The sequence below is a fragment of the Salvia splendens genome, chromosome 6, assembly GCF_004379255.2.
Source record: "Salvia splendens isolate huo1 chromosome 6, SspV2, whole genome shotgun sequence".
Classification (NCBI taxonomy): domain Eukaryota; kingdom Viridiplantae; phylum Streptophyta; class Magnoliopsida; order Lamiales; family Lamiaceae; genus Salvia; species Salvia splendens.
The window spans coordinates 2,393,404-2,409,248 of record NC_056037.1 but is presented as its reverse complement, the minus strand read 5'-3'; the positions used below and the strand labels follow the sequence as shown (position 1 = coordinate 2,409,248).

Below are 15,845 nucleotides of genomic sequence, written 5' to 3'. Positions count from 1 at the left end.
AATATGATTTGCTCATTATTCATTTTTTAAATTTATACAAAATTTATAATTAATACTCTTAAGGTATTATAATTAAACTAAATTAAAAAATTTGTTAATAATTGAGCTAAATGCCACAGGGATGTATCTTTTCATAACGTTTCCCTTTTTACCAATTCTTGAATAATTGTCTCAATTTTCATTTTCTATCAGGCCGCGAAAATAATTGTGTCATTTATATTTATAAATTTTGATAATGAATTGGATATTTCACTAACTTATCACATGGAATAAGTGTAGCGGAGTTGGCTTAGCGCCCCATTTATCATCCTTGAGGTCCATGGATTGAGTAAATTATTAATTTATAATTTACTTAATTGTTATTTATTCACGTTATAGATTCTTAACTAAATGCATATATATTTCAGCTGAGGTTTAATTCTTGGAAACATTTATACAGGAGTATCTGTATCCAATTAAAACGTTATTTTTAGGGTATTCATGAACACATTTATTTGTGAAAAAATATTGGTACAAAAAACATTGGTATATGGAGACTGGAGTAGTCCTATAAGATTGTTGAACCTAAAATATGACGATTTTTAGTAGTAGTATAAAAAACATTAATCTAATGTGAACTTTTTTTCTCTACGAAAAGCATAAACAATAGTGAAATATCAAAATCATAATACCAACATAACACTATAAAACCCAAGGAACAAACATTGACTAGTAATTGTAATTAGTGTAGTAGTATAAACTGGTACATGTATTCATCTTGGCTAACATCATCGTCCAGGAAAAAAAGCAGATAAACATGCCAAACTAAAACCTTGGTTATTCAAAGTAATCAACACAGTTACCACAAAGGCTAAGGAGTCATAAGAAGTTCTCATAGAAAAAGCGAAAAAGTTCAAAACAAAAACAAATGAAAACACATGTATTCAAACTCTCTCCGCTTAGAGAACTAAGCGATGACCAACTAGCAAGAAACCAGATACAATGCTGGCTGCATCGCCTCTGCTTAATAGCCTCGACTTCATTCTTGATCTTGAAGCTTTGCATCTCTTGCCCATCATAAATGAATGGAACAGAGACCCGTGATCTTCATTTCCTGCTTCTCTTCGTGGTGCCACGCTTCTGTGCTCTGTGTTGTCGACGTTTTGCAGAAGACTCACTTCCAGAGCTGATAGGAGCTGGCTGGGCAGGATTAACAGGTATATGATGCCCAGGAACCCAAGCAGGGAACCCAACAGCAGGGATTCTGCACCACGATAACATAAAATACTTCTTTCAGAAATCAAGATACAAAGATGCTGTATAATCACTATGTCCGTCACATTCGCAGCAATTTTTAGTTCCTTATGGTACATTAGTAAGGTAAAGACCACTTCAACAACGAAAAGAATTCTCAATCACATTGAATTGCAAGATAAGTAGCTATGGTTCTCAGATAGATTAGGACTATTTCAGTGACGAAAAATCCTCAATCGCATGATCTGGTAAGCAACGGAGGTTTTTAGATAGATAAAGACTAGTTTAGCAACAAAAGGACTTTTCAATCACATGGATAGCAAGATAGACAAGCTTTGGTTTACAATACTGAAAGTAAGATAAAGGGCACTTCCCAGCGAAAAGACTTCTCAGTCACACTGATAGCTAGATAAGTAGATATGGGCGTCAGATAGATAAGGACTATATCAGTGATGAAAAATCCTCAATCGCATGGATAGAAGGATAGTAAGCAACAGAGGTTTTCAGAAGATAGATAAAGATTAGTTTTGCAGCAAAAAACACATGGATAGCAAGATAGGCAAGCTTTGGTTTTTAGCACTGAAAAGTGAAAACGCAATTTAATAATTTTGCTGGCTCATTTAATTTATGGAGCGAATACGACTGCACAAAATTATTCCTGGGTGCTGGGGAATGATAGTATAGGAGTTGGAAATCCTTACCCAACAAGAGCACAGCAGACTCCTGCTTGGTCCTGGACACATCAAATGCCTGACTATTATGCAACGAGAACCGTAGAGCTTGATTCTCAGCAAGACAGCACTGGAGCAAATTCCCCAGCCTCCTGCATTCTGCTTCATAGTACTTGCTCTTCATCTCAAGATCGCGCACAAGCATCTTCTTCCTTTCCCGTGATCTAACGGCTGCATCCCTATTCCTCATTTGCCTACAAGATCATATCACATTAACAGTTGCTAACTGAATGAAGCAAACTACAAATCGAACCACAAAATCTCCCAAATGAACAGGCAAAATACTTACAACACCTAACAGCATAATTTGTGACGATCACTAAATTTTGGTGGATGATCCTATAATTCTAATTTTGATTAATGAACTCGACTAGGATTAATAAACAGCAATTGGGGATTATAAATCAGTAAATCACAATTGGGAATTCGACCCTAATTGGAAGGGATGCCCACACAAGTTTTTGCCTTAATCGAAAGCAGAGGGTTATCAATCAGCATATGAGTCATGCTATCACAGCTTTGTCTAGAAGATGATAAGGCCTCAATTTCACAAACAAGGAAAGCAGATTCTCCCTCTATTGCATATATCCAATCATTGACCAAAAACATCATCAAGGCATTCATTATCAGAGCTCACAACAATTACCTCTTTCGTTTCTTCTCATCCGGATCATTGGCATCACCGTCTTCGTCGTCAGCGCCGCAATTATCTCCCGTCTGCATAGCATCCGCGCCGTTCTCTTGGGGCTTCTCCCGCTCTCTCTCCTCCTCGCAATTCACAACTTCCACCCTAGCAGAAGAATACTTGACCCTATCCGGATCCGAATCAGACGACTCCGGCTCGGCAAAACAATCCGCGGCAAACTCATCGGCTAAGCCAATTTCCTCCTCCACCAGCTGATAGGAATCATCGTTCAAGAGATAATGCTCTATGTCATCGATCGAGAGAGAGCAGCCGGAATCCGGCGACGTAGACAATCCCTCCGCCGGAGGAAGATCGCCTAAATCGAAGCAGAGGTCATCAGGAAAATTTTCCAATAGTTCGTCCCAATCGATGATCAGTTCATCTCCCGCAACACCGCGATCAACCATTATTAACCCTAAACTCAACAACTGCAAACGGGATAAAGGAAAAAAAGAAAGAAAAATAGAAATGAAGGTTGAGGGATGAATTTACAACGACGAAGTAAAATTATTTCAGCAGATTTTATGGAGCCCGACGGCGCGGGGGTAGAGGGGGAGCGGTGCAACTGCGTGGATATTTCCGCTGCCTTCGCGGGTAAGACGGGTGATCTGAACCGTTGGATCAAATTACGCTGTATTTAAGGGAACATGTCATCCAGCCAATCAGAACGCAAGTTGGTTCCACGTGGTTTATTAAGTAAATTTCACAATAATTTCATTTTCCATACTCATCCTTGTTGGGGTGGATCATTACATTTATTATTATTATTATTATTATTATTATTATTATTATTATTATTATTATTATTATTATATATATATTTTTTTTTTTTAAATCAAACTAGAAAGTGATTTACTACTTATTTTAAAATTTTGCAGAATTCCATTATTGAGACAATTTTATTTTTTACTACAAGATTAAGTGAGGCCAGGGGTGGGTAGGTATGGTATACCTTACCTAAACCATCATATCGTATACCTTATCGTAAATTCAGTATGCGAAAAAAATCATAACTTTATCTTACCAAAATTTTCAGTATACCGAACTTCGGTATACCTTATTTTCAGTATGGAGAATTTTCATACCGATATCGTACCTCATTTTCGGTATGCCGTACCAAAGTTCGGTATACCATACTTTTGCAGTATACCTTACCTTCAATATCAATGAAAATTGAATATTTGAGTTTTTAGAATACTATTTATATTCTATAGTAATTTAAATAATATACGGGGTATTAAATACTAGTATATTTTATTAATATTATATTATATTTCACAATAAATTTTATAATTTTAAAATATATAAAATACTTTATATATTATTATATTCATATTTTACGGTATATACCTTAAATTACGGTATATACCGAATTTCGGTATGCCGCGGTATATAAAAATTCATACCTTTACCTTACCGAAATATTTCAGTAAGGTATCATACCGTACCGAAAATTCGGTATTTTTGGTATTTTTTCGGTACGATAAGGTCGGTATTTTGGCATTTCGGTATTTTTCCCCAGCCCTAAGTGAGGCGCATAAATAAAGGGTTCCCTTTAATTCAACATGAATTTTTAAAAAATACTAGTATAAAGAAATGTGAAAAAATAGTGAAATAAGGATTGTACTATGATATACTCCCTACTTCTATTTTTATGATCAAATGTGAGATCCATTTATCAAAAATTATAAAATAAAATGAGATAAGCATCCATAACAGCGGATGTCCCAGCTAGCGGGTCGTCCATCCGGGACGTCCATTATTGGGGCGGACGTCGACTAAACGGACATCCGGGACGGATGAGAGGTTATCCGTGGTCATGCGCAGACGTCCGTCGGGATGTCCGTCGTCTCATTCCCTATTGTGGTGACTCGACGAACGTCCCTGTGGACATCCCAATTTTCGATTTTTTTTCAAAACTCTATATATACGGCTCGTTGCACTTCATTTCATTTGCATCACTTGTATTAACGAGTACACGTTGATATTTATAATATAATTTGTTTAAATCGTTGTATTTTTTTGGATTGTACTATTTTTTTATTTAATAAAATTATTATTGCACTTCCTTTCCCCGTATTCGTGTTGAAATTTTAATTTCGTAATTGCGTATTTGTGAATTAGTGAATTTTATTATTATGCTTGTCCACCGGGATGTCCTAGGGGATGTCCGCTATTGTGCAATGGGATGTCCTAGTGACATGACAGTGCAGTGGGATGTCCTTATGACGTGACAGAAGGTATTTTGGGATGTCTTTGGACTTATCCGCCCCTATTGTGGATGCTCTTAGACATTCTAAAATTACTATATGAGACACAATGGCAGAATTGTCTCATCTAAAACTTAGAAAATGGACTTCTTAGCGGACTTCTAAAGCATCAACACCATTTGAATTTTAAAGACCACAACCAACTTGTGACATCATCTTCTCACCTCAAGATTGTAAGATCATATGTAGAGTTGAGTTAAGAGCAACGTCTTGTTTTAAGTTTGACCAAGCATAATTGTAGTTGCAAAACAGACTTGTAAGTGTAAGCATGAATTCACCTCGAAATTGCAATATCATAAGAGTCCGTTTAATATTTAAACTGAGAAGTAAAATTATAAAATGGTTTTTCTTAGCGTTTTATGCGTCAAACATGTATTAGACCTTTAAAACAAGGCTTTTCTTGGCTTTCCCTGTGCATGAAACGCGCCCTAAAGAGTTGGCAGTTAAATTCCAGTCAAACACAAGTATTTGGCTTAAAATTAGTGAGACCCATCTGCCATCATCTTTAATGGCAGAGAAAATAGCTATGTACAGTTGTATCAATAAATCTTCACGAATTATTCATAGCTCCATCAAGATTTACAATAATAATACAGACCTATGAAACAAGATAGCCAATGATTCATTTCATTTCAATGTGCCAACCAATGAAACAAGATAAACCATTGCATTACACAACAAATGAACTTCATCCCAAAACTCGAAAAGAAAATTCTTCACAAATTATTCACGGCTTTAAAGGTCACAGGCCAGCATAATGATTCACGGTTTTAAATGTCATAATTCAAAGAAATTCAGAAACATAAAAACAGTATCAAATACCGGTAAGGAGTCAAGAAAAGATAGCCAGAATCATGAAGATAAGTGGTTTTACTATATAGAACAAGTAATCTATTGTGATTCATTTTTGAACATAACCAAATGTTATCGTTTCACGGAAACTGTCTAATTAGCTAAACCAACTAGATATAGCAACAAGAAAAGAAAACATGTGGCATGTATAGACCAGATGCATGTATGAACATAAGTGCCCAAAGATGCATTCATTATATGTAACTAGAAAAAGAAGACTTGTGTTGCAAGATGATGCCAAGACTAGAGTAAACAATTTAGATACTAATCCTTGTGCAGAATCAAGATCAATATATTACTTTTCAAATGTATCATATCTTAGATAGCACAAGTGAATACAGCTTGTAAAGCAGATAGACAAGTACCCTAGATACACAAAGATCCTCCCTATATCCCTAAAAATGCAGTTAACAGAAGTTCTGTAGTTCTTGTCTAGTCAACCTCATTGAAAATGAAGACTAATTGAAAGATATGCCTAAAACAAAACACATACACACACGAAAAACACATAGATCGCTACATTACGGGTTATATTATGATTTAGCTACTGTATCCTTTATACCGTTATTGACTACACAATTACAAAGCTCAGCAGGACAGGCCACACATTCAGGATTTCTAGCTAATGAAGGCTTCACCACACAATCGTCTGTTCAATGGGGATTAATATCATATCCTAATTTAAGTATCTTGCATGGCCACAAGCAGAAATAAGAACTTGATAATGGAAGATATCTAAAAACTCGCAGATGTCATCAAAGTATAAGGACTTGAAAAATGGATAATAATAGCCAGAACGAGCTAGAGACATCAACAAGAAACAACGGTGAGCATGAATATCAACACCTCATGAAAGCAACTACCAATACTAAGTACCAAAGTGTGACGAGATTCATTCTCGACAAACTAGAATGCTAATGGTCATATTATATAATCCCGCAATCATAATCTCACAGAAAAAGAAACATAGTTCTAGGTTATAGCTGCATATTCAGTGTCTAACTAATCGAACTACCAAGAAGACATAGCGAACACTAAAAGGAAGTATGCAATGCTAAAAGGGAGTATAATAAACAAATACAACAATCCCAACAGCATCACTGCCCCTTCTCCTCCCTCTCCCGATTCCACTGCTCAATCCTAGCCCTACGCTCCTCGCTCCCTTCCCTCACCGGACTCCTGGTCCTCCTTCTCCTCTCACTCCCACGCCTCTCTCCACGCCGCTCATCTCCACCACTCCTCCTCCCACTACCACGGTGGTGATCCCGCCTATCAGTATCCCTCTCTCGTTCCCTCTCCCGGTCCCTCTCCTTCTCACGCTTAGGATGAGAGGGACTCACGCTCCTGCTGCGGCTCCTAGTTCCCCAAAACCTGCCATGGCGGGTACCGTAAAGCTTCCTCCTCAGCTCCCTACCGATCATCTTAACATGCATAAAATTGCAGTATCCGCCACGGTTACAGCTGTTCTCCTCATACTGCCGGCAAGTCGCCTCGCGAAAATCAGTGACCGGTGAGAAATCGGCGATAATCGGACGGCCAGAGTAGAATCTCCCCTGCAGCGCGTTGAGCGCAGCCGCCGCCTGGTCCTCCTCCTTGAACAGGACGTAGACGTTTCCGATCATGTGGTCGGCGAGGTTGTCGCAGACGTTGAGGCTCTCGATTTCGCCGAATTTGCTGAGCTCCTCGTAGATGTCCTCGTAGAAATCCTCGAAATGCTCCTGGATCTTGTCGGGGTGGATCGGCTGGCCCTGGGCGTCGACGCCGGGGGTGATCATGTCAGGGCGCTGGTACATGTTGGAGAGGAGGAGCGTCGGCGATATGGTGGGGCGGTTGTGGAGGCGGGAGCACCGGTCGCCGTGGCGGCAGGCGCCGATTTTGAAGTAGAACGGGCAGTTGACGCGGTCTTTCTCGGTGCCGAAAATGGAGGCCAAGTGCTCCGCCATTGTTGCGTGGATCGATGAGCTCGATGATCGAAATGGAGAGGGGATTGATAAGAATTGAATTGAAGATCGAGCGGAGAATGAAGAAACCCTAGAAATCTGTTTGCGGGGATATAAAATTATATTGTGTTGTGTAATAAGCCACTCAGTTTGAACTCAGTACAACTGTATATCCCATTTTTGTTATTGACGGTTAAACTTTAATTATTTTTTGTTGTTTTTTAGTTATAGCGTATATCAATCTAGTTATTGCTCCCAATAAATTTAAATTTAATATAGTAGTTAAATTGAGGATTCAAATCAAATTATATTAATCACAATCACTTCAATATAGCAAAATGTCAGTACGAGATTAAAGATTAAAGATTAAAGCAAAAAAAAAGTAAATCGAAATATAGTACTCCACTTAATAATTTCGTATCAATTTTTAAAAAAAATCAAAAACTAAGAATTATTCATGGTATCCTTTATCTAAACATATTCTCATCTAAACAAATGCCACATAGGAATATAGAAATGAATAGACTTATGACATATAATTCAACTGAGCAATTTGTCTAAATAACAATTTATAGCATAGTAAAAAAAATTTATTTCACATTCCCAATACATAAAAGGACAACAATAAAATGACAAATACTACTAGTAGTACAACAGAAACTTAGTTGTCATTTGAAAAGAGATAAAAAAAACATAAATCCAACCTCATCAAGAATCCTTGAGTAATAAACTCTAGAAAAACCACAATATTCGTTGGCTTACAACAGCTAAAGTACAAGGATCAAGCTTTGGAGGGAGAAGCTTGATCATCCATACACACAAAGAAGACAAATACGTCTGCTGCATATACCAGAGAGATGCATTATCGGGGCAGAGCACCCGGAGGAAAGTTGCGCAAAGGATTCTCTCTCAACAGTTCTGTTTCTCTGAAATGAAGAAATAGAGCAGCCAGTAAACAACCAAGAGATGAAAGGAGATGATGGCAGGCACGTTAGTCGAACGAGCCTCTTAATGAGATTGCCTTCTTAGTTCTTACCTCTTAATATCTTTTGAGTCGCCACGTCTAAGATGCAGAACTGAAGCCTTTTCCCCCTCCTTGTCGGGTTTATTTTGTCTACATGAACAAAGAATAGAAAGAGCCCATACGCATTAAAACTAATGCTGATGTTTAAGCATCAAGTATTCTTTAATCTGTTTCTGTTCTGTCTATACTTACTCTGTGCACTCCTCATCCACAAAGATCTCAATGCACGGGCCTGGAGGTGGCCTCGATATTCTCTGACCTGGCCTCTGAGGAATCTGCAATAAAATAACTGTAGTGTAACAAGCCATCTACCACACTTGGAGACTTGGAGCAGATTAATATTCTCTGTTTACCTTATTTGATGTCCACTTGGAAGGAATTGCACTATTCTCTTTATTTCTCTCTGCACGAGCACCTAGTGAGTGCCATGGTTTTGCGTCTACTTTGGATATTTCTGGCTGATGACTAAACACCGAACTGCTGTCTTTGAAAATGGAGAATGTACTTCCCGGAGCCCTAAAAAACCAGCATCATATGTCATCAAATGACTGGTGAATGGATATATCTTGAACGGGTGTAAAACTTAAGTTGACGAGCAACAGGCAGAGCATAAGCAAAATTTTAAAACAAATTCTAACCTGTCAGGCTTCTGTTTTTTCCTAAAAATATCAGAACTCTCCGGCACCTGGTTTCCTGAAAATGTGACAAAGTAGCCACATATTAGTAATGGTCACTAGGAAAAAAAATGAAGTTAAGAAAGTCAGCAGAAAGCATACTTGATGGCTTAGCCAACAAAGTCCCAAAGCTTCGAGCTGAAGCCTGGTTCTCTGTTGCATCATCCTGCTAATTTGAATAGGGTCATGTGAGTAATCAAGCCAATCAAACCACAGAACAAGGCAAAGGAAAAAAGAAAAGCATGTGCGGGAGTAGTTTGCTTACTTCTGAAGCTTGTGGTTGTCTCATTGAACGAGCAAGAAACTTCTGGTAAGCTGCTGTCAGTTTTTCAACAGGCTCAGCCTTCCTGGTAGAAAAATGAAATCTCAGTTTGTCATTTGCAGTAAAATGATATCACACAGCCAATCCTTTCTGAGTATAACTACGAAGGCAAAAAAGAAGAAAACTGCATTCCATCAATATTTTATTCCTAACATAGAGTGGTATGTTATCATAGATTCATAGTATGTCGAAGTACAGTTCCTTGAACTGCACGAGGTTGGTGTCAAAACATATTATGCTGCAGCGTGAACAAAAACGACATAGACCTACGAGTTATAGTATAGTAGAGCATGCTTATTTACACTGATCCTAACCTAAAAATGTGGTTAAGCTTCCATCGTGCATATATATATATCAGATAAGGAATCTCAGGGAAACAAAACGGCAACAACCTTTCATTCCAGAAACTCTCAGGCATGTATAAGAAACTCAAAGGTTTTGAAATAAGGACTTACATAGACAGCCCACGATTGAAGATCTCATTTGCAGTCTTATTTTTGTTCTTCTGCTCCATGAGTAATGCATAGGAAATGTAGAAAGCCGCATGTGTGACACCAATGCTGTTGGCCTCCAAAAAACTGAATATGACTTCAGCATCAACACAGTTTTCAGCCTGTTTTACCATTTCACAAAATTTAATCCTCACAGGCATCTAAAAAGATAATGATCATCTATGAAATGGGAACTCTTAGTAAACACCTACATATTCCAACCAAACTTTCAGGTACCGTAGGTCGTCCTTGTATCGGCTATCATGCCAAAAGGTTCGGACACATTGTTCATAGATGACGATCAATCCTGAACAGTCACCACCGGGTGGGAAAGCTTCCTGGACCCATTTTATGCACCTTTTGAAAACAATGGGATAAACACAAATCAGAAAGGAACTGGCTCAGTTACTTGCCTCCTTATCTGAGTAGAAATTAACTACGGGAGCAATGTGCATCTTAAGTAATCAACAAGAACATGCCATAAAACAATGAACTAATGATTACTGCATAAACATTGAATCAACAACATATGACAGATGTCTATACCCCAAGATAATAAAACTAAATTGTATTATTAATAAGCTATAATCATCCAACCAATTGTAAATCATAGCCATGGAGCTTGCGATAACCACATTCAACATATTTAAACCCTAGCAGTCTATCCTTAGAAAGAATAATCAAATTCAATATTCAAAGCTCTTAACAAATTGACTACTCACTCGATCCAGGGCTGGAGAGGATCTTCTCCGGCATACTCGTCGATCGCCTCTATTAGCTTCCTGCTCATTTCAAATCCCAACGGTCAAATCTCAGAAAAAAAGAAAGCGTATTATTCTACAAAAAAATTGAAAAATGACGAAATTAACGAGCAACCTTCGGTGATTCAGCAGAGAGCTCTTCACTTGGGAATGAGAGTTCGATTTTAGAGCGTGGTTGAGGAGACGAACGTTGCGTCCGCGCTTCAACGGGCGGACGTTTTCCTTGAATAGCTCCCACTCATTTCCGGTCTCTTGTTTCGACGCTAGGAACTCCATCTCTGGATCTAGAACGGTTTCAATTGACTCTTCCAATCGGCTGCTCGCCATTTTCCCTCCCTCTGTCTGATAGTATTTTTCTTCCTCTTTCTACTCTCTATATATATATCAAATTTCAAAAACTTAAATGAACACTTTTAAATTTTATAGCCGTTAAAATTTAGTGGGAGCGGTAGGCCGGGCCTACGTTTGCTGGGCCTTAGTTTCGATCTAAATTATTTTCACTACACTAATTCATATATGGAAAGTATAGAGAGTTGGAGGCCCACAGCGATAATGATCAAATTGTACATGTGACTTGAGCATTAGCAATGGGGTGCCATAAGGCGCGCCCTATGCACCGCCACGGCATCTTTTTTATCCTCCTACCCTTCCACATGCAGTGGGGCGCCCTAAGCATTTTCTTTATTTGAATATTTAAATAAGTACAAAAATTGGAAAAAAACCTTCATTTCAATAAGCAAATTCTCGTTTCACCGAATTCTACTTTTTAATCATAAATTATCATTTTTATAACATTATCATCTTAATAAATGTATAAAACAATTTAGTTTTCAATATATCTCAACTAGTGTTTGTAGTCCAACGGTTAGGATTATTGCCTTCCAAGCAATAGACCCGGGTTTAACCCCCGGCAAATGCATTTTTTTAAGTAAAATGCGTTGCATCGTCCGCCCTATCATCTGCGTCGCCCACAATGGCCCGATGGCCTATCGGGCGCGCTTCTACCGCGGACGAAGCATAGGACGTGGGCTTAGGGCGTTGCATCGTCCGGGCACCCACAATGGTGCCCGATGGCACGCATCGGGCGCGCTTTCGGGCCCCATTGTGGATGCTCTAAGGGTGAAAACAAATCAAGTCATCTAAGTAAATAATTTTCTCATGTATTATAAAATCAACGTGGGAAACTATTTTTATATACATTTTTATAATAAAATGTAATTGGATTAAGTTAAAAGTAAGATGTAAGATTTATTGGTAGATTGAAAAAAGGAAAAATGAGACATTTAATATGGCAATAGGAGGGAATAGTTTTTCAATTATGTGATTATCCCATAATCCTTGTAAAGCCCTAGCAGCCCATATCATGACCTGAGGGCATCCGCGTAATTTCGAACCCAGCCCCATTTTTTGACATCATCAATCAGTTCACATTTCCCCTTCACTGGAAAACTGAAACACAAACACCTTTACCATTAATTTCACGCCAACTCAATTCACGGGCGAAAACAAGGTCAAAATCTCCTCTCACCATCCGCTCTAATGTCTGCTTCTCTAGCCCTAGCGGCCTTCAATTTCAGGCCTACACTACCTTTCGCACCATCGCCGTCATCCGCTTCAGCTCCGCGATCCGGCCGGCGAACTATGGCCGGTGGTGTTAGGTCGGAGATGAAGCTGTACAAAGGAACGCACATGAGGGAGCAGCGGCTGGCGGAGATGATCGAGAAGAAGGTTGCGGAGGCGACGCAGGTATGCGGCGAGGACGAGACTTCCGACGAGTGCAAGGTGGCGTGGGACGAGGTGGAGGAGGTGAGCCAGGCGAAGGCCGATCTCCGCCTCAAAATCCATCAGCTCCAGCAGGATCCGCTCGAACACTTCTGCCAGGAGAATCCGGAAACCGATGAGTGCCGCATTTATGAGGATTGACGATCGTTGATTGATCCGCGCTATCTCTTGATCCGCCACCTGCAAAATAATTTGGTATCGATTTGATTCATCTTAAACCTGTGTTGTTGTAAATCATCGGTTTGTGATTTCTTAGTTTGTGTGATTTTGTGTGACGGGATCCTGTATTACTCCTCTGGTGATTTCTTAGTTTGTTAATGTCAAATTCATCCACTTGAGCACCTCTTGAAAATTGAGGTTTCTGAATTCCAGTAAATTTTCATATGATCATCATCGCTTAGATAAATTCGGTAGATCTGGACATATAATTTGAGTTTATGGATAACATTATACCGCTAAATTACAAAATTTGTGATAAATATATACAAATAAAATATTGAAACTTTATTAAATTTTCCATGGAACGTGGCACTACATAAGCCGGTTCCTATAAAGTATTCTAGAAGGCAAATAATCGAAAACAATAATAAAAAAATGAAAAGGGAAGAGCAGACAGAAACTAGTGGCTGAGGAGTGAAGATTCCGTTTAACGGCGCTACCGCAGCAATGTCTCTGCTCCGCCCTCCGCCGCCGCTCCTCCGCTGCGAACGCGCGGCTTCCACTTTTCCGAGCTCCAACGTTAGCAGCTCTTTCTCCCGCTTTAAAGCTTCATGGGAAGAGGTTAGTAGCCACACCTGCAAACAGATACCAGGTTTGTATAACTTTCTCTGTGAAGCTGCCGTTTCTGTGAAGGTTGCTGGAGTTGTTGTGTTCTCCGCGATTCCTTTCACGGCGGTGAAAGCGATTGCCAACAGCCCGCTCGGGGAGGAGCTCCAGAGGCGAATGGAGGAGAAGAAGAAGCTTTATAAGGACAACTCTTCCAAGTTGAAGGCTCTCTCCAAAAAGGCTAGATTAGAGAGGTAGTCTTTTCCATTCATTTTTTTGTTTATTAATTATTTGTATCAATTGATTCCATTAGAAGTGAAATTACACACATATATGATCATTCTGGAGATGCTTCAGTTGTAGATGTTGTGGTTACTACACTGTTCTTTATATGAGGAATCGACAGTTACTATGCATATTTAAAGAATGTGTTAAGCTTTAATATATAGGCTAATAGTACTTCAAAAATTCAACGGATTGAACAATTTACAGCTTCTCAAGCTAATATATCTCCAAAATTAACCGTCCCGTGTGCAAATTATATGATTTTTCAGTGTGTGGTATGGGGAGGATCGCCCTCGTTGGCTTGGTCCGATCTCATATGAGTACCCTTCCTATCTCACTGGCGAGCTGCCTGGGGATTATGGTTTTGACGTTGCTGGTTTGAGCCAGGACCCTGTGGCATTGCAGAGATATTTTAAGTGAGTACCACACCTCTTTACGTTATTTCATCTGATGACTAATAAATTTTGCCATTATTTTCACTACATGTCGTTTGATAATTTTAGACCAAATCATCATATTATGGTTTCATGAACTTGGAGAAGTCTCCAACTATTCTATAACTAGTAGTCATTATACACCACAGCTAACACATGCAGCTTTAATTGATAGGAAAGGACTTGTAGTCCCATCCAAGGTAAAAAAAAAAACAGGTTTACTAACAACACGGTTATTACTATGTAGTTTTGAAGTTCTGCATGCAAGGTGGGCTATGCTTGCGGCCCTTGGTGCTTTACTTCCAGAGATATTAGATCTGATAGGAGCTTTCCATTTCGTTGAACCTGTTTGGTGGCGAGTGGGATACTCAAAGCTTAAGGTTAGTATGCTAGGTTTGCAGTCCGGGGTTTAAAGTAGTGAAGCACTTGTATACTACCACTCTTACTCTAATAAGAAAATGGATGATTACAAAATTAATACTACGAAATTATTTAGATCACAAGTAATTTGGAATTGTGATTCCTTACTTATGGTTACTACAAAAAAGAACCAGTTGAAGACTTGTTCACATATTTTCTACTCTTGTTTTAATCATCGACAGGGCGACACACTAGACTACCTTGGCATCCCCGGGCTCCATTTAGCTGGGAGTCAAGGAGTTCTCATCATTGCCATCTGTCAAGCCATTCTCATGGTAATCTCACTATAATCTCCTCTGTGAACACATTTTTCATTTTTGAAAAGTTCTCGGCAGTATGAATATAATTCATGTGTTTCTCAACTCAAGAATGCTTTCAAGACTGCCTTCCACGCGCAGGTTGGTCCAGAGTATGCTCGTTATTGTGGCATTGAGGCATTGGAGCCCTTAGGCATATATTTACCGGGGGACATCAATTATCCAGGAGGTGCACTTTTCGACCCCTTGAATCTCTCACAAGATCCCGTTGCTTTTGAAGAACTGAAGATCAAAGAGATAAAAAATGGGCGCCTAGCCATGGTTGCGTGGTTAGGTTTTTATGCTCAAGCAGCTCTAACTGGCAAAGGACCTGTACATAACCTTCTTGACCATATTTCCGATCCTTTCCATTATAACCTGCTTTTAGTTCTAAAAAATCTTTAGTATATCTACTTGAGTTGTGCCTTGTAAATTATGTGTACATCTTTTAATTTCATTACCAGCAATTTACCCACTTTCAGTACATGCTGTGTGTTTGAATGAAATCGATTGTATTCATATTGCTAGGTTAATTGAATTTATAGTATATCTACATGAGTTGCCTTGTAAATTTTGTGTACTTCTTCATTATCAGCAATTCTCTCCTTTCAGCACATTCTCTTATTCAGCATATCTCCTCTGTATTTAGAATGGAGTATCAGTAATGAAATTACTGTTATCATAACTACTATTATAAGAAATTTTCATTAAAAAATTAGCCTTTTAGTGAACGAAAGTGGAGGAATGTTTTAACATCAATTGACATAAGAAAACTTGCAAGAAATAAACGTCTCTGAGCCTGGGATACGAACAACATGTAAATACTTAACCAAAACAACACAAAGAAGCTTAAAAAGCTCCTAACATTTATGAGAATTGT

At 38.8% G+C, this 15,845-nt stretch overlaps 5 protein-coding genes and 1 non-coding gene across 8 annotated transcripts; 3 read left to right on the top strand and 3 right to left on the bottom strand.

Moving 5' to 3' along the window:
- Positions 1–695: 695 nt before the first annotated feature.
- LOC121806630 (bZIP transcription factor 60-like) lies at positions 696–3,244 on the bottom strand. Its single transcript, XM_042206746.1, has 3 exons — positions 2,611–3,244; positions 1,935–2,158; positions 696–1,243 (listed from the first exon to the last, which is right to left on the bottom strand). The coding sequence occupies exons 1-3, from the start codon at positions 3,054–3,056 to the stop codon at positions 939–941; spliced, it is 975 nt and encodes a 324-aa protein (XP_042062680.1). The 5' UTR covers positions 3,057–3,244; the 3' UTR covers positions 696–938.
- Positions 3,245–6,669: 3,425 nt separating this feature from the next.
- Positions 6,670–7,857, bottom strand: LOC121809856 (splicing factor U2af small subunit B-like). Its single transcript, XM_042210679.1, has one exon. The coding sequence runs from the start codon at positions 7,712–7,714 to the stop codon at positions 6,869–6,871; it is 846 nt and encodes a 281-aa protein (XP_042066613.1). The 5' UTR covers positions 7,715–7,857; the 3' UTR covers positions 6,670–6,868.
- A 422-nt stretch (positions 7,858–8,279) lies between these two features.
- LOC121809470 (mitotic spindle checkpoint protein BUBR1-like) lies at positions 8,280–11,332 on the bottom strand. Of its 2 annotated transcripts, none has more exons than XM_042210108.1 (11): positions 11,099–11,332; positions 10,945–11,004; positions 10,435–10,579; positions 10,187–10,344; positions 9,675–9,756; positions 9,512–9,578; positions 9,374–9,428; positions 9,089–9,251; positions 8,928–9,010; positions 8,748–8,825; positions 8,280–8,637 (listed from the first exon to the last, which is right to left on the bottom strand). In XM_042210108.1, exons 1-11 carry the CDS (start codon positions 11,308–11,310, stop codon positions 8,574–8,576), a joined length of 1,167 nt encoding a protein of 388 aa, XP_042066042.1. In that variant the 5' UTR covers positions 11,311–11,332; the 3' UTR covers positions 8,280–8,573. The 2 variants fall into 2 exon arrangements, with proteins under 2 accessions (XP_042066042.1, XP_042066044.1); XM_042210110.1 differs by having other exon boundaries at positions 9,512–9,575.
- A 498-nt stretch (positions 11,333–11,830) lies between these two features.
- On the top strand, positions 11,831–11,902 carry TRNAG-UCC. Its single transcript has one exon. It is a non-coding gene; the product is annotated as a tRNA-Gly (tRNA).
- A 485-nt stretch (positions 11,903–12,387) lies between these two features.
- On the top strand, positions 12,388–13,117 carry LOC121809472 (calvin cycle protein CP12-3, chloroplastic-like). The gene has a single exon (XM_042210113.1). The coding sequence runs from the start codon at positions 12,523–12,525 to the stop codon at positions 12,904–12,906; it is 384 nt and encodes a 127-aa protein (XP_042066047.1). The 5' UTR covers positions 12,388–12,522; the 3' UTR covers positions 12,907–13,117.
- Positions 13,118–13,269: 152 nt separating this feature from the next.
- LOC121809471 (chlorophyll a-b binding protein 7, chloroplastic-like) lies at positions 13,270–15,449 on the top strand. 2 transcript variants are annotated; one of them, XM_042210112.1, is made up of 6 exons: positions 13,270–13,545; positions 13,618–13,784; positions 14,085–14,231; positions 14,497–14,629; positions 14,852–14,944; positions 15,068–15,449. In XM_042210112.1, exons 1-6 carry the CDS (start codon positions 13,432–13,434, stop codon positions 15,368–15,370), a joined length of 957 nt encoding a protein of 318 aa, XP_042066046.1. In that variant the 5' UTR covers positions 13,270–13,431; the 3' UTR covers positions 15,371–15,449. The 2 variants fall into 2 exon arrangements, with proteins under 2 accessions (XP_042066046.1, XP_042066045.1); XM_042210111.1 differs by having other exon boundaries at positions 13,270–13,784.
- The last annotated feature ends 396 nt before the right edge of the window (positions 15,450–15,845 follow it).

Bases quoted from the DNA above. Each gene is read 5' to 3' on its own strand.
- LOC121806630 (XM_042206746.1), bottom strand. From the start codon at position 3,056: ATGGTTGATCGCGGTGTTGCGGGAGATGAACTGATCATCGATTGGGAC. The intron at 2,159-2,610 runs GTAATTGTTGTG...ATGATCTTGTAG, and splicing joins GATGAGAAGAAACGAAAGAG to GCAAATGAGGAATAGGGATG. The intron at 1,244-1,934 runs GTAAGGATTTCC...ATCGTGGTGCAG, and splicing joins GTCTGCTGTGCTCTTGTTGG to AATCCCTGCTGTTGGGTTCC.
- LOC121809856 (XM_042210679.1), bottom strand. From the start codon at position 7,714: ATGGCGGAGCACTTGGCCTCCATTTTCGGCACCGAGAAAGACCGCGTC.
- LOC121809470 (XM_042210108.1), bottom strand. From the start codon at position 11,310: ATGGCGAGCAGCCGATTGGAAGAGTCAATTGAAACCGTTCTAGATCCA. The intron at 10,580-10,944 runs GTGAGTAGTCAA...TGTTTTCAAAAG, and splicing joins CCTCTCCAGCCCTGGATCGA to GTGCATAAAATGGGTCCAGG. The intron at 8,826-8,927 runs GTAAGTATAGAC...TTGTTCATGTAG, and splicing joins GTGGATGAGGAGTGCACAGA to ACAAAATAAACCCGACAAGG.
- LOC121809472 (XM_042210113.1), top strand. From the start codon at position 12,523: ATGTCTGCTTCTCTAGCCCTAGCGGCCTTCAATTTCAGGCCTACACTA.
- LOC121809471 (XM_042210111.1), top strand. From the start codon at position 13,432: ATGTCTCTGCTCCGCCCTCCGCCGCCGCTCCTCCGCTGCGAACGCGCG. The intron at 13,785-14,084 runs GTAGTCTTTTCC...ATGATTTTTCAG, and splicing joins AAAAAGGCTAGATTAGAGAG to TGTGTGGTATGGGGAGGATC. The intron at 14,232-14,496 runs GTGAGTACCACA...ATTACTATGTAG, and splicing joins GCATTGCAGAGATATTTTAA to TTTTGAAGTTCTGCATGCAA.